Source organism: Monodon monoceros, unplaced genomic scaffold (genome assembly GCF_005190385.1).
Source record: "Monodon monoceros isolate NGI ecotype Baffin Bay Population unplaced genomic scaffold, NGI_Narwhal_1 Super_Scaffold_21, whole genome shotgun sequence".
Classification (NCBI taxonomy): Eukaryota; Metazoa; Chordata; class Mammalia; order Artiodactyla; family Monodontidae; genus Monodon; species Monodon monoceros.
Genome location: NW_021703778.1, coordinates 78,679,223 through 78,699,652, shown reverse-complemented (window position 1 = coordinate 78,699,652; position 20,430 = coordinate 78,679,223). Strand labels below are relative to the sequence as shown.

General features: G+C 42.3%; 1 protein-coding gene across 1 annotated transcript in view; it reads right to left on the bottom strand.

The window, feature by feature from the left end:
- Positions 1–13,600, bottom strand: part of ETFA (electron transfer flavoprotein subunit alpha) — an 85,254-nt gene extending 71,654 nt beyond the window's left edge. The window contains exon 1 of the mRNA XM_029236799.1: positions 13,438–13,600. Coding sequence (XP_029092632.1) covers positions 13,438–13,476 — 39 coding nt within the window. The 5' untranslated portion in view covers positions 13,477–13,600. The remainder of the gene's footprint in view (positions 1–13,437) is intronic.
- Between the last annotated feature and the right edge of the window lie 6,830 nt (positions 13,601–20,430).

The following is a 20,430-nucleotide window of genomic DNA, read 5'->3' as shown; positions in this document are numbered from 1 at the left end:
ATAAAATACTTGCTCAGTAGCAAAAATTTGGGCTGTGTCTATCACTCTATTACTGATAGTCTTACCTAATAAAAACAGAGAATACAAATTAGTATTCTACTGTTAGAAAAAAAATTTTATTATTTCCAAGCAACTTTCCCACTAATCCATGTTCAATAACAAACTGATAAATGTATCTAAATTTAAAATCCTTAGAACACATTAACTATCAAACTAGGAATCAGCTACTACCAATTACATTCACTTGCAGCAATACTGCTAAACAGTACAGTGTATCTAGAAATAATGATTATGAAATCAATTACTAAAGTTCTGTTGCTTCAGGCAAAATGAATACCAAAATAACTGATAATGTAAATCTGCCTTTAAAATACAATACTACACAGCAATTTTGCTAAAGTTTCAATTGTTCAAATATGCTTCCAACTTCAAAAAAGAAGCTTTTGGACAGTATCTTGGAACCAACTAATAACCATCCATAGCTACTGTGGACTATCAAGAGACCACCAATAGTTCATGGTCATTTGAAATAATTTCAAACACCAGAAACACAAAGGTGAACAAGAATGGTCCCTGCACTCAAAGTTTTCAAGAGAAATTAAGACTTGTTCGCATACAATTATAAGTTTTCAATTAATGAAGAGAGCCAAAATGTTGGCAGCTGCCGATCATGAAGCAGAGAATCAAGAGGAAGAATGGAAGGAAGTTTAGGTATTCCTATCATGTGAAAGGATAAGGAAGCATACCACAGGCACGAGGAAAGGAGAAAATTTTGGGAACTATCCTTGTGGAAAACGGCAATGAAAAATGAGAAAAAGGGGCACTGATGATCAAATGTCATGGTTCTGTGGCTTTAAATTCAGCAATAATCTTCAGATCTGGAGTTGGAGTGAACAAAGCAGAGTGTAAAATGTACCCAGAGCTTAAAATTTACAAAGAGGGTATGAATGAAGGGAAGCCAGGTACATACAGGACTATAATGCTGGTTGCACAACTAAATTGACAAAATACATATTTTTTTGTTTACTCTATTGTATATATCAATTGCTATATTCTTCACCTTTTTATTAATATATGAGCATATCAGTTCAACTAGTTTCCATAATCATTTGGGTTATTAGTAATTTTTTATTATTATAAATAATGCAGAGACGAGCATCCTCATAGCCAAAGCTCTGCACTTATCCTCAACAGATAAGAGTTCCTTTTAGTCCAGTAAGACCTTTTTGGCTGAAACTTAGCCAAGTTACTCTACCTGCTCTGCTTCCACGGATGACTAAGTCAGATTCTGTGCAACCTTCAACAAAATAGGCCCTTCTTCCTCTAAGCCTCCTACTTCTACCACTGCAACCCCTTCCTTCTCCTCAGCCCCCTAAACCCCCTCTATCCTTGAACCTAATCCCAGAGCTGGGGGCCAGAGACTCCAAGGCAAGCCTTCAGGGGCAGAAATGCTTCCAGAGCCACAGAATGAGGATGGAAAGAGGAAGAGGACAGCACTGAAGAATATGCCAGAGGAAGAAATTGCTGCATTGTGTATCAGTGGATAGCATTTCTTGTCTTTTTTCCTCCCTTTCTGTTCACTCAAAGGGAGCAAGAAAAGGGGAGAAAATTAGACTTTTGTTTTTGCCAAATCAAGTCGCTGTTTGTATAACTTTTCCTTTTTTACGATAAAAAAAAATTGCCTTCTCACGAGAGGTGAAATTCTTTATGGTTAAGGTTAGAAATCTTTATGCACTTCTTAAGATTCTCTTCTTATGACAAATTCCTAGGAGTGTTAGATCAAGAGATAGACACATTTTCAAGGCTTTTAATACAGATTGACGCAAACTGTTCTCCAGAAAAGTTGTAGCAATTCAAAATTCACAATTCCTGGGATGGCATGAAAGTTCTTAGAAGACAAACACCATGCCTGTTCACTTTTGTATCCCCATAGTCTAGAACAATATTGTTTCCAATATACATCTGTAGAATTATACAGTACTTCTTTTTTAATCAGAAGAGCACAATATCTTGTAAAGAACTTTGTAATTAGGACCCAATGGCATAATTTATGATTTAAATCACATTTCACAAGAATTGCCAGTAACAAACTATTTATTACCAATATATATCAGACACCATATTTTTGATTATGCTTCACACATCATTTGCCATAAAAATTATGAGCTTTTCATCACCATTTAAAGAATAAATCCAAGATTTGGTGGCAAAAGGCCCATATTTGCTATAAATTATAGTTCTAACATAAGATAAATTAGGTAGTGTCCTAAGGAATTGTCAAGCCTTTTAGAACTTCCAAGGGATCACTGCATATTCTTTCTAAAAGACTATTCAAAATTAAATTTATAAGAATAAACAACAAAAGAATATACATAAGAAACTACTCAGTCCGTCTATCTGATCAATCTTTACTAAGTACTACATATATCATAAGGCACTCCATATTACTTTATCAATTGACTCCTTTATAGTTTTTTTAATACTACGCTTTCTTCTAATTCAATGTTCCATCTTCTATTTCTCAGATACCACCTAAAGAGAAGCTGCAGCATCTAAACATGGTTATGTAGCTTAATTCAGCAATAACAGCTGTGTGTAGCCTACAGCAGAAAAAACTGGTCTGTGACCTTTAAAATGTTATTCCTCACTCCAGAGCCCAGTTTCTTCATCTTCAAATTGAAGGAGACAAACTAGATCAATGGTTTTCAGACTATACTCCATCCAGGGAGGCACCTCAGGAATGACCGCATAGAATAAAGTGAGAACCAGGCAGGTAGGGCTGCCAGAATGGTCCCCAGCTTTGCTTTAACCAAATTAACCAAACTAATATTATAGAGCCCTGTACTAAGATAAAATTGTATTTAAAATTCAAGAAACCTCTATGATGTAGGTACCATTATTATCCTGAGTTTACAGATGAGGGAATTGGAGCTTAGTGGCTACATAGCTAAGAAACAGAGCCAGGTTAAAGTCCAGGTAGTTGGACTCCAGATTTGGGGTTTTTAATTACCAGCTCTCATCAAAGCACCATCATTTTTAGCTGTTTTATATATGGGTCATTCCTGTAATGTTTCACTTAGCAAATATTCTCTTGTTTAAAAAAAAATAGCACTGGTCAAAAAGAAACAAAAAGATGATATCAAAGGCCTCTTTTCCAGCTCTAAAAATTCTGTAACCCTAAAATCCTATTTTAAATAGAAGTGGTATAGAATATCACAAAAGATACAAAAAATACAGGTCCCGGGCTTCCCTGGTGGCGCAGTGGTTGAGAGTCCTCCTGCCGATGCAGGGGACACGGGTTAGTGCCCCGGTCCGGGAAGATCCCACATGCCGCAGAGCGGCTGGGCCCATGAGCCATGGCCGCTGAGCCTGCGCATCCGGAGCCTGTGCTCCGCAACGGGACAGTCCACAATAGTGAGAGGCCCGCGTACCGCAAAAAAAAAAAATACAGGTCCCATTACTGAAAAGGTTTTTAAATGAAAGTCATTTCATTATCTTATGACCCATTCATTGCATCTGTAGACTTTAGGGCCCTCTCTTTTATGGGGAAAAAAGGAGCCAAATCTTAAACATCTGAAGGTAACTATTGAAATCAGTAAGATAGCTGCTCAGAAAAGAATCTCAATCTCTTCAAAACACTGCTACTTAAATTAAAATTAATTCATGCAGACCAGTGCCACCATATATTCTTGGTCATCAACCTTATCTGGGCCCTCTGCCTGGCAATGTTACTATGACATCCTTGTTGGCACTCTCACTCACTCTCCACAGCAACTATTTCCAATATCCCCTTCTGACATTTTTCAAACTGCCAACATAGTCTGCTCCTTACTCTCAGAAGAAAGCCTCACTTCTTACTTTGCAATGAAAACTGAAGCCATCAGAAAAGAACTGCTTCCCCTTCCTGATATCCAACACAGAAATTCCCACCCCTGCTCTATCACAGTAGAAGCTGCTGCAGGCCCTTCCTCCTGGATCTGATCCCTTCGTCTGGACTCTGGATTCCATCCTCTCAAATCTAGTCAAACACTTCATTCTGTAATCACCTCTCAGTAACGTTTCCAACCTCTCCCACCTCTCCCTTTTCCTGGGCTCCTTCCCGTCAACTTTAAAACATGTTTGAAGCTCTCCCAATTTTAATGAAACCCAAAATTAAAAATCCATTATCCCACCTTTCACTCCAGCTAATTCCTCATCTCCCATACACACCTCAACTACTGTACTTGTATCCTGGCTTCTGCACTCACCAAAATTACCAACAAATACTTTTCATGCTTACTTCTTCTCTCAAAATGTTTGAAATTACTGACTAGTCCATTCTTACTTCCATTGCTTAATTTATAATTTATCATCTATATAAAAATGAGATATACAGACAGAGATAGAGGTATCAAATCTCTCTCCTAAGTGCTAGACCTATATAATTAGGTTACACCTGCATATCCAATTGCTTAACTTGACTCATCAATCACTCACCAACTCAGCAAATCCAAATCTTAACTCATCTTTCCCTTGATCCTCCAGTCCCCTCCCATACTGCTTCTCTGGAGTTCTTCAGGGGATGCACCATCCCCTAACAAGTTGCCCAAACCATGATCTGAGAGTCATATCTGGGTTTTTTCCTCAACTCTCACAGCCAATCAACCACTAAAGCTGTAACAATTCTTCCTTCTAAATATAGTATCTCCTAACTCCACTCACTTCTCTCCATCTTTAATTCCACTACCTAGTGCAGGCCATTAACCCTCTCTTATTACTCCAACTGACTCCCAAACCAACTTTGCTCCCATCCAATCCATTTCTCTCAGTGATCTTTAAATGATAAAAATCCAACGTTATTCTCCTGCTCAAACAAGTCAACTGCTTCCTGCCTCCTTAGGATATGGTAAACTAGACTCCTTAGATTGGCTTACCAGGCATTTATTCTATGGCCTGATCTACCTCCCTAGCCATATATCTTTTGCTCTATTTATAACTTACTTTCGGATACTTGAACTTGCCCTGCTCTTTCTGACCTTTAGCCTGTCCTCACATTGTTCCCTCTGACTTAAGGACCTCTTCCTCTATTATCAGATTAGCTTCCAATCACCCTTAGATTTTCTGCTTAAATGCCAACCCCTCCAAGAAACTTTAGTACAGTGCTGTGGTAAAGAGTACAGGCGCTAGAGCTCCCCTGCCTGTTCTTGTTTTTTGTTTTTGTTTTTAAATTTTCTGGCTGCACTGTGCGGCCTGCAGGATCTTAGCTCCCCAACCAATGATCAGTCCTGGGTCCGGGCAGTGAAAGTGCAGAGTCTGATCCACTGGACAGCCAGGGAATTCCTGCCTGGGTTTAAATCCCACCTCCACCATTACTTCTTTGTGCCTCAGTTCCCAGATCATAAAATGTAGATGATGATAACAACAGTAATAATCTCAGAGTTGTTGGGAAGGATTAAATTAGTAATTGTAAAATGAAGCTCTTGGGATAGTTCCTGGAACATAATAAATGCTCAATAAAAGTTAGCATGAAAGCTTCCTGGATCTCCTCCAACTGGTTAACTTTCCTAGCACCAACACAGTACTCTGAATCGACTTCATTACAGCACTTGACTACACGCACCTGATTACTTTGTCTTCCCTTCTTGATTTTGAGTACAGAGGTCATGTCTGGTCTTCTTACTGCTACAACCCCAGCTTCTACTTCAATGTCTAGCACAGAGTAGATGTCTAATAAATGAGTTGAAAATTGCTTCTAAAAACTTCTTCATCAAAAGGATAACAAGCCACAGATTGGGAGAAAATATTTGCAAAAACAATATCTGATAAAGGACTGTTATCTAAAATACACAAAGAACTCTTAAAACTCAACAATAAGAAACAAACTGATTTAAATATGGGCAAAAGTTCTGAATAGACACCTCACCAAAGAAAATATACAGACGGTAAATAAGCACACGTAAAGATGCTCTACATCATATGTCATTAGGGAACTGCAAATTAAAACAAGAATGAGATACCACTACACATCTATTAGAATAGTGAAAATCCAAAACACTGACAACACCAAATGTTGGTGAGGATATGAAGTAATGGGAACTCTGGTGTAAATTCAAAATGGTACAGCCACTTTGGAAGACAGTTTGGCGTTTTCTCGCAAAACTAAACATACTCTTGCCATACAATCCAGCAGTCACACTCTTTGGTATTTACCCAAATGAGTTGAAAACTTACATCCACACAATGGGACTTCCCTGGTGGTCCAGCAGTTAAGACTCTTCTGGACTTCCACTGTAGGGGGATGGGTTCCATCCCTGGTCAGGGAACTAAGATCCCACATGCTGTGTGGTGTGGCCAAAACAAAACTTACATCCACACAAAAACCTGCACACGGATATCTATGAAAGCTTTATTCATAATTGCCAAAACTTAGTAGCAATCAAAACGTCCTTCAGGGGACTTCCCTGGTGGCACAGTGGTTAAGACTCCGCACTCCCAACACGGGGGCCCAGGTTTGATCCCTAGTCAGGGAACTAGATCCCACATGCATGCCGCAACTAAAAGTTCGCATGCCACAACTAAGGAGTCCGCAAGCCGCAACTAAGGAGCCTGACTGCTGCAACTAAGGAGCCCTCAAGCCACAACTAAGGAGCCCTCGAGCCACAATGAAGGAGCCCATCAGCCACAACTAAGGTCCAGTGCAACCTACTTAATTAAAAAAAAAAAAAGTCCAGTAGGTGAATGGATAAACTGCGGTACCACTCAGCAAATGGAGTACTAGTCAATGCTTTAAAATAAAAAAAAGAGCCATCAGACCATGAAAAGGCATGGAGGAACTGTAAATGCATATTACTAAGTGAAAGAAGACAGTCTGAAAATGCTACATACTATACGGTTTGACCAATGTGACATGCTGGAAAGGAAGAGCTATGGAGACAGGAAAAAGATCAGTAGTTGCCAGAGGTTGGCAGGGAAAGGGAAGAGCACAGAGGATTTTAGGGCAATTAAACTATTCTGTATACTATAACAGTGGATACTTATCACCGTACATTTGTCAAAACCCACAGAATGTATAACACCAAGAGTGAACACTAACGTAAACTATGGATTTTGGATGATAATGATGTGTCACTGTAGGTTTTTCAATTGTAACAAATGTACCACTCTGGTATAGGACGTTGATAGTGAGGGAGGGAAGAAGGGGTAATATGGGAATGCTCTGTACTTTCTGCTCAATTTTGCTATGAACCTAGAACTGCTCCAAAAAATAAAGTCTATTTTTAAAAAATCTTCTGTTGCTTTAAAAACATCCTTTTAAACTTCTACTTTATACACTGAGCTATAAAAAAACAATTTTAAGACTCTAGATTAGTTACTCCTCAAGGTTATTCATTTGAACCACAGAAAATGATGCAAATAACTGTTTTCTTGATTCTCCTGAGAATGAACATAGCTAGGACCATTCCAGATTCACAGGTAAGAAGTTATTTAATTACATACAGTGAATGCTTAAGGATTATAAATGTTTGTTGCCACCTTACACTTAGATCTTCCTTTTGTGTGTGTGGGTGTGCAAGAAGTTTATTGGGGAGTACTCTTGAGAACGACACTCAGGAGGCATCAAGGAAATAGAACTAGGCAGTGGAAGAAGCTGAACTGCAATATTGCAGTGCAGTCACTACAAAGCTCTCGGCTGATCTCACAAGGAACCCTGGAACTAGGATGGCCCTTCAGAGTTGTCCAGAACTGAAGCAAGGGGGCCACAGACCTTGGGTGGTTTTTTGGGGTTTTTTTAAGAATAATCAAACTAACATGACTGACGCATTCTTTTATTTCTAATTCAACCCTGGAAATAACGCCATGTTTTAAAAAAAAAGCAAGATATGATCAAATAAGAACACATACAATATGTACAGAATTAAAACAATGGTAAACAGGTGATTTAAGATAGCCAAAACTCAAAAATGAAGTGGCCTTCTTATCTAAAGAAAATCCTTCACCCTTACTATTACTCCATCAGCCAATAACAACAGTGGTAAAGCACCCTAGTTTACAAAGTAATTTCACAGGTTTCTCTAGCCCATTAACTAGATTAATCCTCTCCCCAATTACATATTCCCCAAACACCCTATACACCTTTCCGTCACAATGATCACACTTAAAATAATGTGTTCAATATTTGTCTCTCCCAGTCTGTTTGCACCATGTGGGCAGGGATTAGGTCTGTCTCATCCTCCACTGTGAACTCAGTATCTATCTTTGAGCGTGACACATAGTGGGCATTCAATGAATGTTTAGCGACTAACTGAAAAGTTTCCCCCTAAATGATCAAAATCTAAAAAAGCAACCGTTTTTCTCTCATTGATAACTTAATTATCTAAGCAGTTAATATGTGTATCTACCAAGAACAGTACGCAAACTTGCTAAATCACTAAAGAAATACCCCATCATACTTTTACAGAACTTATCTAGACTACTAACTAGACTTAGTTCCCATCAGTAAAATGTGAAGTTTTCTTCTGCATACCTGCCACATACCCTTGTTAAGTTGACTGGCCTTAATTAGACAGCATTCTTGAAGATAGGATTAAAGGGGTCATCATCCTCTCTCCACCCTTTCGGAGCCAGACTTCTTGAAAACAACGTCCTTAAGCATAAACTCTGCTGCCTCACCTCACTCTTTCCCCTTTACTCACAGCAAACCAGCTTTCACTTCCACTACAACACTGAATCCAGTCTCTTCAAAGTCACCAACAACCTGGGATAGCTAAGTCCAGTGAACACATTTTGGTCCTTTTCTTATTCAACCTTAACAGTTTTGACACTGTTTTTGCTTTTCAGTGTTTTTAGGAGCAACAAAGGAGATTCACTGCTCAGGCGCTCCTGCTGTGCCTTTAACTGTATGTTCAGGTAGTAAACTACCACAGGTGTTAGAAGGAAAAAAAAAGTTGGACTCTAACTCCCTACTGTACAAACCCACTCAAAACCTAAAGTAGTAAGAATAAGTTTAATCTATCTCCCCCACTTCTGAAAACTAAGTGGGGTAATGGTAAGGGGGTGGGGGTCGTTTTGCTTAACTCAAAAATTAAAAAGCAGGAACAAACTATAAAATCTTTCCAACTTCTACCGAAAAAGATAAATATATAATTAAAGTTACCCATCCCTATTTTAACATATATTTTGTAATTTAAAAATGTATATTACATTTCTGTACTTTAACCTCCTTAGTAATAAAATATGATAGCTTTCAATCATGACTAGAAATGTCATATGACTTTGATTATATTATTAAAAACACAGTCAATTTACTTCACTTTAAAAACAGAGAAGACCCTTAAGTAGACACGTTGGCAAGGAAGCATAATTTTACGGAATTCCCCTTATGCAATAAATGTTTTAGTACCACATCAAACTTGGCTTTCTTCTTTCAAAAGAAATTAAAATTTGCATGTGAATTACAGAGTTCAATCTCATTCATCAATGATAGACCGGGGACTCTGAAAAATGTCATGTTCCTTCATACCAGTTTCATAGCTTCTGAATCAAGGTAGATATGCCTCCTGTCTGGCAATGAATATAGTAACAGGAAGACTCAAATAACCTTGAAAAGTGTTGCTTCACTCTCCATGTAAAACATCTCTTTGGTATCTTTGTCAACAAATCAATTTCAAATGCAAATGAGTAAAATAATACTAATAATTCAAATCAATAACCCTGCAAGAACGTTAACTACCTATTTTCCTCTTATTGTGTTCCCCAGCTCTTTACTGTAGATGGAAAACACTTTCATTAACAGATAACATTGAGGACCACCCCCCCCCACCAAGAGACTTTGCTCAAGGCCACAGATAAATCAAAATGAAAATGGAATTTAGATACCAAATGCGAGTCATTTAACTTACATTCTAACAGTTTAAGGTATCTCTTTTATTTTCACTAGTTGCAATAAATGTACCGTCTTAACCATTTTTAAATGTACAGTTTAATAGTGTTAGACATTCTAACAGTTTAAGGTATCTTTTTTCACTAGTTGCAATAAATTTACCATCTTAATCATTTTTAAATGTACAGTTTAATAGTGTTAGCTATATTCACATTATGATGTTAACAGTTTAATCTTTTTAATCTTTTAATAGATAAATCTATTATTAAAAATGTGGTTTTGTAGAAACATATCTTCCTGAATTTACTCATGGTTAGCTACAGAACAATTTATTTAAATTGCAAGAGTGGGGATTCAGATAACTCATTTTGACTTTACGGTATCATAAATATAAGTAAACAGGAGCCAGACTGAGGGACTTGCACTTTAGAAATCTGGGACAACTTGAGCACCAAAACATTTAAGAGTAGTAATGGATGAAGTAACCTACTGAATGAAGTAAGGATACATGAGTCCATAAATAAATACATCAGTAAGCAAGAAGAAAATGTTCTTTCTTATAATTATACAAAGCTAATAAAAGTAGAAGGAATGGACTTCTCTGGTGGCGCAGTGGTTAAGAATCCGCCTGCCAGGGGCCACAGGTTTGAGCCCTTGTCTGGGAAGATCCCACATGCCGTGGAGCAACTAAGCCCGTGCGCCACAACTACTGAGCCTGCGCTCTAGAGCCCACGAGCCACAACTACTGAGCCCACGTCCCACAACTACTGAAGCCCGCATGCCTAGAGCCCAAGCTCTGCAACAAGAGAAGCCACCGCAATGAGAAGCCCGCTCATGAAAACGAAGAGCAGCCCCCGCTCGCCACAACTAGAGAAAGACCGCGTGCAGCAACGAAGACCCAACGCAGCCAAAAATAAAATAAAATTGATTAATTTTTTAAAAAGTAGAAGGAATGATGAAATTAGAAAAATCGCTATTTTACATCACAGTACTCATTTCTCAGGCAAGAATCATCAACAGATAAGGCTAATGGGTGAAAGTCTGATGAGAAACAGAAGGGTTATAGGTTCAATGTATCTCTCCACAAATTAGTTAAAAATCAGGAACAGATGAGTAGTAATTTGATAGTGGAGAAACCTGCTGAACACTTTAGCCAAGTAATTAACATCACCAATAACGGGATAAACCAACATTATGAGCCTCCTAATATGATGCACTGAGAACACAATACCACTTCTGTGATACTCCTGCCAGTACATAACCTGAAACTAATCAGAGGAAACACCAGACAAACCTAAATCGGGGGACAGCCAACAAAATAGAAGGCCTGTACTCTTCAAAAATGCCAATGCCATCAAAGCCAAAGAAAGGCTGAGGAATTTTCTAACAAAGACTGAAGAGACATGAGAACTAAATGCAAGGCATGATCCCAGAGTGTCCTAGACCAGAATAAGAAATACTGCTACAGATGCAAACTATTACATAGAGAATGGATAAACAACAAGGTCCTATTGTAGAGCACAGGGAACTGTATTCAGTATCCTGATAAACCATAATGGAGAAGAATATAAAAAAGAATGTGTACACACACATATATAAATGAATCACTTTGCTGTACTGCAGAAATTAACACACTGTAAATCAACTATACTTCAACTAAAAAACAACAATAAAAAAATACTGCTACAAATGAGTAACAATTGGTAATACTTGAGTAATATCTACAGATCATAGTATTGTATCATTGTTAAACTTGCTGATTTTGCCAATTATACTGTGATAATGAAAGATGAACCTCCTTGTTCATAGAACATATACTGAATTATTTAGGAGTATAGAGCATGTCTGCAACATACATATTATATCAGAAAAATAATATGTATATATGAGGAGAGAAAGCAAATGTGCCAAACTGTTAATAGCCGGTGAAACTCAGCAAAGGGTTTTGAGAATTCTTTGTACTATTCTTGCAACTTTTCTGTAAGCTTGAAATTTCTAAATTTTTAAAGTTAAATATGTATGTGTATTTACGTATCCATTTTACAAGTGTTCCCGCTGTTTTCCTATACCCTTGAAATTCAAATCTCTCAAATGTTCTTAATGACTTTAGAGGAGCTACTCTACTTAGCATGACTTCAAACTCTGAAAATAAAGTCAAGGTCAAAGTCTTTGGCAAACCACAGCAAAGATTTGGAAATACTGCCTATGTATATTGGCAGTGTTTATAATGACTTAAGTTAGTCATTCCATTTTTTTCTGTTAGTGCTACAAAATAACTGAGTCCTAAATTCCCCCTCCACAACTATTTCACTTATGCCAGACTTCTAACCTGTCCACATAACTATCTTCCAATTACTGTATAGGTAAGAATCTGGCTCTGATACCTGGAACTTTCCCAAATCCATGACTTTAACTTGTTTATGTCTGAGTCATCTGAGGAAAATTTCTGGGGAAGACTGAACACTGACCTGAAGGATGTGGGTTTGAACTTTGAGTGTATGGGGGGGGGCAGGGTTGGGATTTTTTTTTTTTTAAGGGAACAAGAATACATAAGAAAAGGGCCTACAGATATCTAGAAATACTGCCAACTATGTTTCAGGGAGAAAATCCCAGCGGTGGGTATGAAAACATGCATGCACAAGAAAAATTGTAGAAAAAGTACAAAATGTCAGGAAAGTTTCTGACCCAAGTTTAGCAATCTTGTCACTTAACCATCAGAATATCTACAGAATCTACAATATAAATTGTTACTTGACTTGTAATTGGTCAATCTCCAAATACTACTGTCCCATAGCATTAGGACAAACACATATTTTCTATCAGTCTTTCTCACAATAGCAAAATGTGGTAAACTTATGATTTGTAACTAATGAAAGCATCAAAAACTTGCCGCTACCAATATCGTTCCCTAGCTATTTAACCAGTAATCTGCTGGTTTAAAAGCAGGTCAGCTTGCAGTAAAAAGACGCCTGCCTTTCAAAATTGGCTACAGCTGTCAGCACAATCACCTAAACGCAGCACTGCCCCAGTAGCCAGAGAGCAGAGCAAGTTTCCAAAACCACATTGCCCCTCGCTCGCCCCAGCACTTGACAGTGAGTGGATTCGAAGAACCGCAATGCATCCAGGGAAAATGTTTAATTCTTCCAGAAACGTCACCTTCCAAGCTGAATTCAGGTTTTAAACTTTTTCCAAGAGGACATGCCGGCGGCGACATTTTCCTCCCTCGGGTAAAGATTCCCCGGGGACTCAGCAGCTCGCTCCCCGTCAAAGGTGGAGAAACTGGCGGCCTGTCAGTGCTGGAGGCTGGGAGAGGGGCTGGGAAGAAGACGGGGAAGAGGAGGGGCAGCGGGAGCGCAGGTTCAGTACCCTGACCTCTGACCTCGACCCCCACCTGGCGGCCCGAAAGGAGGCAAGGGCAGGCCCCAGAACTTTGAGCCCGAGCCCCAGGCCGGGCTGGGCCTGCCAGCGCGAGGGCCAATCAGGTCCGGGGGTGGCGGTGACCTTCGCCCAGACCTTCACAGGGACAGCAGATCGAGGCTGGACCGTCACCGGGCTCGACCCTTCCCGCCCGGACTCACCGCCCGCCGGAACTGCCCAGGAGCCACCGCTCGGAACATGGTCACGGCACCCGTTCGCTTCACACTAGCCGCGAACGAACCCAACTGCACCGCCTCCGCGAGTCACCGTAACGCTCGCGAGACTCGGGAACGAGAGCGGACTCCCCGGCGAGGAGAGCAAGCCCGCGGTTTCTGCCTGCCCATTGGGCGGTCGCGCAGCCAATGGGGCCGGCGGAAAGTTAGGGGCTGGACTTGGGAGTGGGGCAAAGGTGAGGCTTTTAACTAGGAGACGTAGGGGGAAGCCAGGCTAAAGAAAGGCACGGGCAAAGCGGTCAAACTGCCGCTGACCGTAGCCCAGACTGTCTGCCAGCCCCAGTGTGCAACGCTTGTTAGACTGAACTTTCCCACTGAGCTGATGACGTCACTGTCCTGGCTTCCCAGACCTCTGGACGAAGTTCACCTCTCTCACTCTAATCATTCTTCTGCCTGTTCATTTGCTCACGGATATCAATGTTAACCCCTGCAATGTGCTAAATACATTTTCCAGGTCAGGGGAATATAATAAAAGTATGCATAAAATGTTGACCTCACCAAACTCTGGAGGAAACATACGAGTAAACCTATCATTACTATTATGGGAGGAGGGATTCCTGGAATTGGTGATATTTGAGCTGGGTTCTAGAAGGAGGAACCTCCGGAGCACAAACAGGGAAGGAACATGACAGGAAGGTCCAAGGACAAGGGCAGGATGCTGTGTGCTGCCCGTAGAAGGACGCAGATTGGGAAAGGTCTTGAATGAGGGAGTAACATGCGGCCCCACCCTAGCCCTCTTCTCTCCCCACTCTTCCTATCCCGGGACAGGCCCACCCACACCCTGGCTTCAGTGCTCTTGACTGCCAAATCTCTTCTGACCTTTGGATCAGCTTATCCACCTGCCTACTGGGCATCTTCTCAGGATGTTCCTCAACACCTCAGACCCACATATCCACAACTGACTGGGCGTTCCCTTCCAGACTTTATTCTCCTCCTGTATGCCCTTTCTCAGGGAATGCTTTCCACCTCCACCCAGCTGCTCAAGCCAAAAACCTGGGGGTCATACTTGACTTGTTTCTTCCTTTCTTCCCTATCCTATGAGTCACTAAATTCTAGCGATTCCACTCCCAGAACAGCTCCCAAATCCATCCAGGACTCTCTACCACGCTCTGTGTTTGCACTGCTGCAGTTGCTTCTTTACTCTTCTCCCAGTTTCCAGTCTTCAATCCATCTCCCACTGCAACCAAAGGGCTCTTTCAAAAGAGCAAACTGGTAGTTACTCCCCTGTTGAATAATACAGTTCAATGGCTGCCCATTGATTTTAGGATAAAATGCAAACCCCTTAACGTGATGTAGAAGCCCTGTGTGAGCTGATCTCTTCCTTCCTCTTTTACCCCCTTTCCATCTCCCATGGCCATACAGAATTTCCTTCACATCCTCCAACGCCCTATTCCTTCTGCCTCCCCACTCTCTTCCCCCTCCCTCTCCCCTTTACTCCTTCAACTGTTTAATACTTATTCATTCTTGACATTTCAGCTTGGACTTTCCTCCCCCCAGTAACTCTGAATTAGACCTCTCCTCCACATGCCCCTATCTCTGCCTGTACTTCACCTGTATATAGCGGCAATTGCCACATTGGTTGTAATGGCCTGGTTACTCGTCTTTCTCACCCATCTGACTGTAAGACCCGTAAAGGCAGAGTCTATCCTACTTTTATTAATGTGTCTTCACACCTTGCACAGTGCCTGGCTCACAGGAGGCATTCAATCAGTGTTTGTTGGAGGGATCCACAAATCAATGAGTGACTTGCTAAAGAGTCTGGACTTTAAGCAGGGGAGTGATACACTCAGAAATTGTCTCACTTCCCAATTTTGTAACCATCTACCTTTCGATCCTTGTCGAGTCTACCAACAAATCCCACTGGCTCTACCTTCAAAAGATGTCCAGAATCCAACAACTTCCACCAACATGTCTTCATTCCTCCACTACTACCACCTCCCCTCAGGCCCTTATCATCTCTCCCCTGGATCATGGAAGGAACCTCCTGACTGGTCTTTCTGTTTATACCTGTGCCTCCTGAAGTCTCCTCTCCAAACAGCAGACTGATTGTGTCCTCTGCTCAAAGCCCTCTTCTGCCACCGCCCGCTCCGTCACTATACCCCAACAGACCTCGCAGCTCCTTGTACACACCAGGCAGCTCCCATCTCTGGCCTTTGCACTCCTGTTGTTCCCGCTGCCTGAAATGCTCTCCCCTGGGGACCCACGTGCCTCTTTTTCTCACTTCATTCAGGTCTCTGTTCAAAAGCCACATTTTCAGAAAGCTCGACCTTGGCCACCCTACGCAAAAGAGCCCCCCTCCTTCCACACTCTCAGTCGGCTCCTTTGACTTTCCTTCTTGGCATTTATTACCACCTGACAGGATGCACATTTCTATTCATTTGTGTTTCTTGCTAATCTCCCTGCACGGGAATGTAAATTCCCTGGAGCAAGAACTCTGAGCCAACAAACATTCGAAGGGCCCTGTGCTTGGCTTTTGCTCTTGCCTCTGTCTGGAATTCCCTTCCCCACTCAGCAGGCCTCTGTTCCACATTTAACACTCAGCTCACATGACATTTCTTCTGTGAGGCTTTCCCCACCCCTCTAGGATGAACGAACCCTTTCCTCTTCTTCACGCTCCTGGTTCTGTGACCATAAATTGAGCATACGTTACATCCACTTAGACTATGTCTGCGCCCACGTGGTGGGCTGGGGCTCGGGACCCCCTCAGTGAGTCTGCATGTGGGAGGGGCCGTTTAGTATTCCATATATCACTGCATTTGCCTCCCAACCCAGTTTCCCAGTTGGACTCATAGTCCTATGGAAGTGGAAAGAAGAGGGAAGGGTGCTTTAAGTAAAAACTGAAAGGGGTATTTTACTAAAAACGATGTAAAAAAGTGGTCCACAAAGCCACCTCCTCCCCTGCCTCCCCACCCATGACAAAGCAGAACACAAAAGAGGAGAGGAGCTTCCCCACCCCCTCCCCACCTCCATCTCCCACTGGGCAGCTTTGGCACCACCCAGCCTCCGGTGAATCAGCAGCAGCTGTGCCCAGCAGAGGTGCGATGCCAACGGAGACAGGGTGGTTCCTGGCAGAGCTGAGACAGAGCCAAGGAAGAGGCAGAAACCTGCCCAGGTCTATGATAACTGACCAGACCTGCGCATGAGCACAGAGGGGACGCCCCTTGGGACTTCGCCGGGGAGTGGTGGGGAGTTCTATATTCACATGCAGGTCAACAACCACCGAAATGTGTGTACGAAAACGTCTAACTTAGAGGGATTTCCCTGTAGATACTTGGGTGTCTGTTTTTCCCCCTCAGTTATGAGCTGCTCTGATGGCAAGACCCCGTGATTTTTATTATCTGGTTCATGTTTAGTGAGTGTTTGTAGAAATGTTTGTCCAAAGAGAAAGGGAGTAAGAGAGGGTGGGGAGAGGGAGGAAGGAGTTGCCACAGTCAAGCCCTGAAGACTTACTCCAGTCTCTTTGGAAAAACAGCTCACCTCACCTCTTTCCTCTTCACAGGCCAGTTTCAGGAGCAGTTTCTCCAGGATTCCTGGTGAAAACTTAAAAGAGGAGAGTTAGTGGGATGAACTACAGCCCCAGCTGCTGCAACTCTCTTGGGGGGCCACACTCCTTCCTCGTCAGCCATGCTAAGCTCCCCTTACCATCAGCTGGCACCTCCTCTGGGCTCAGTGGTTTATCTGCTGATCTGAGCCCTTGACCACCAGGCCCTTCATAGACCAGAGTTGTTGTACTTGTCCATTTATCATCACAAGTGGGCAAGAGAGTACTGAGAAGCACCCAGGTGGATCACTCTTGGCCAGGATGATGTCTCCTCTTCGTCCCTGCATACAACGTGCCCAAAATGCCCAGGTGGCATCTGTAGCTAAATACTTCAGTGGGACTCTTACCGTGTCCTTTGGTGGAAGAGTCCCAGTTTGGAGTCAAAGACCTCTAACCCTGCAGAGCTCAGAGCTGTGAGGTCTGGAAGCCCAATCTCCTCAAGTGCTCACTGAGAGTGATGGTAAAGTAGGCCCCTCCTGCTTCCACCCTTTGGTTCCTGGATCCATGTATTCTTCCTGCTGGGGACAACAGCACCATATAAAGGTCTTTGATTCAAGATGCACATGGCATCCTGGAGGATGAACCCCATCCTCATAAAGTATTGCCTCCAAGCTGGTGCTTCAAGTGGGCCTTCAGGAGGTCATTCTGATGCCCTATCAGGCCAGCAGCTTTGGGGTGGTAGAGTGTGTGACTGGATCAGTGACTCCTGTGATCACAGACTCATTCCTGCACCTCCACTGCAATAAATTAGGTCCCGGGTTTGACATGATGTTACGTAGGATCCCATGCTGGTGAATCAAATACTCGATAAGCCCTCAGATAGTGGTGCTGGCTAAGGTCTTGGGGGCAGGAAAGGTAAACAGTACCCTGAATATGTGTTAATTCCTATCTGGATGAATCATGGTTCTACCAGGGTGGAAGGGGTTCAATGTTGTTCAACATGTCACCACACGGCCAGTTGGTGTCCTGGAGGAATGGTACCGTATTGCTGGCTCATTCAGCAGCAGCAGTAGCTAGAACAGCCTTCTTAAGTGGGAGCCCATGCTACTAGGTTCATACTAGCCTCTCTTGCTGTCACTGTGGCCACTTCGTTCATGTATCCTTAGTGCCAGCACTGGGTAGCTGACAGCAGAGGCTGGCTGAGGTCATCTGGCCAAGTGATTTTTTGTCTTCTTGGTTATTTAGTGCCTCTTTCATGCTGAATGCTTGCTGGTGGGTGTTAACATGTGATACAAATACTTTCATACTTGGTGCCAACTTCCACACACCCATCCATCCTTGTGTCTCTATCCCAGACCTCTTTGAACCTAATCCTCCAATCTTTCTTCTTCCAGGCCCCTACTAAGCCATGTAGGCCATTCATCACTGCCCCTGAGCTCCTATATATTCTAACCTTGAGGCACCTCTCTGTCCACACAATGTGGATGACCAGGTGCACCTCCTGAAGCTCAGCCCACTAAGAAGAGTTTCCTTCACCACTACTTTCAAGGTCACCCCAGAGTGGGGCTACAATGCAACTGACATCCATTTTCAGTTTGAATTCACATACTGAGCCAACTCTCCATAAACCATATACAGGATTTTCTTCCTCTTGTCTGCTGGTTGTGAGGGATCCTACACAGAGCAGTAAGTGTGAACTGAGGATGGGTGCTGCTATAACCTAGGGTCTGGGCTGCCTGCTCAGGCAACTTGCTCATGCTCTCTGGTCCTACTTGTGCTCAATTCCAGATGTACCACTTCCATCCTAGGACAGACTGTTGCTGCCTACCTGATAATATGACTTGGTGGGTTTGATAGAACCCAGCTTATGATGGGTGGTTTCTGACATATGGTTACTTGGTGTGGTTACACCAGCTTCCTTTTTGCAAAAGGCACATAAATCTCTGCTGTAGGTGGCATGGCCTTGCTCCAGGGGCAAGGGCCTATTTTGTGATTCCCAGTGGAGGTTGCCATAAACTTCACACAGCATCTCTTCTACAACTGATAGCACTAATACCAGCTATGGAAACATAAATGGCCTAATAGCAGGACTGCTGGGACTACAGCCTGGACCTCCTGTATAACCTTTTTCTGCCCTGAGCTGCATTAAAGCTGGTAGCCTTTTGTGTCACCTGGTTTATGGACCAGAGCAATATGTCCAGGTGTGAAATATACCATGCCAAGAACCCAAAGCGGACTACCAGGCGTTATGCTCCCTTATTCATGGTAGGAGGTACAATAATTTATCTCTTTCTTTGGATGGGTTATGTGGCATTCCCCTGACTCTGGACCCCTAAACATCTTACTGATGCTATCGGGCCCTGCGCCCTTATAGAATTTATCTCCCACCCTCTGGAGTACATGTGTCAGACCAAGGCCTCTAATGTGCTAGCCACCTTTTTGTCCATCTGACTGAGTTAATATGATGTCTTTGTTGTAACAGATCAGGATGTGATGTTTTGCAGGATGTCTAAATGGTCTTGATCTCTTCAGTCTGTCTTACTGCAGAAGTTGAAAGTTAACATAGCTCTGGAGCAAAACTATAAATGTATGATGTTGATGTTCCATATGAATGCATACTGTGTCTGATCCACTTTCCTCATAGGGATAGGAAAGGACTTATTCACCAAATCAATATCCACATAAAATGTACCTGAGGCTGTGTTCATTTGCTCTAGCCAAGATACCCAAACTGGTGTGGTGGCTGCAATAGGGCTCCTACTTGGGTGAGTTTGAGCTAGTCCACTGTCATCCTCTAGGTTTAGTCTGGTTTCTGCAGGGACAATACTGATGAACTGAATGGAAAAATAACGGGATTCCTTTAGATCCTTAAATGTTGCTTCATTGTATGCTGCCAAGGAGGCCCTCTGACTTTTACACATGGTTTTCAATTGCTTGTTAATCACTCCTAGTCTTTTATATTTTTCTCTAGGGCATCAGTGGAGCTTAGCAATTGCCACCCAATGCCATTGTCTTGTAGTTACTATTTACCCTGTACCTCTCAAATGCCTAGCATATTCCCTTCCACAGGCAAAGCATCCCAATTCACCACCAGTGAAAGCTGTAACAATTGAACCACCACTTTATGTGAAGGGCTATCTGTACTCCAGCTACTGGCAGTGAGGGGGTCCTCAGTGCTGGTCTAGCAAAGAGTAATACAGCTCCAAATCCCTATCTCATCACCTGCTTTCTCAGACCGCTCCCATACTCCTGTTTCTATTGCAAGCTGGCTCTGAGACAAGTTTAAAGTACCTGATGACTATTGGGGGGATGCCCTTAAGATTCACACCTCTGTAAAGGATGAGAGAAGCAGAATGGGGCAGAAGGAGAAGCTGGGAAGATATGTAGGCCTGAACAACAATGCAATGGAATGTGAATTATTCTGTTATTGAATAAGTGGA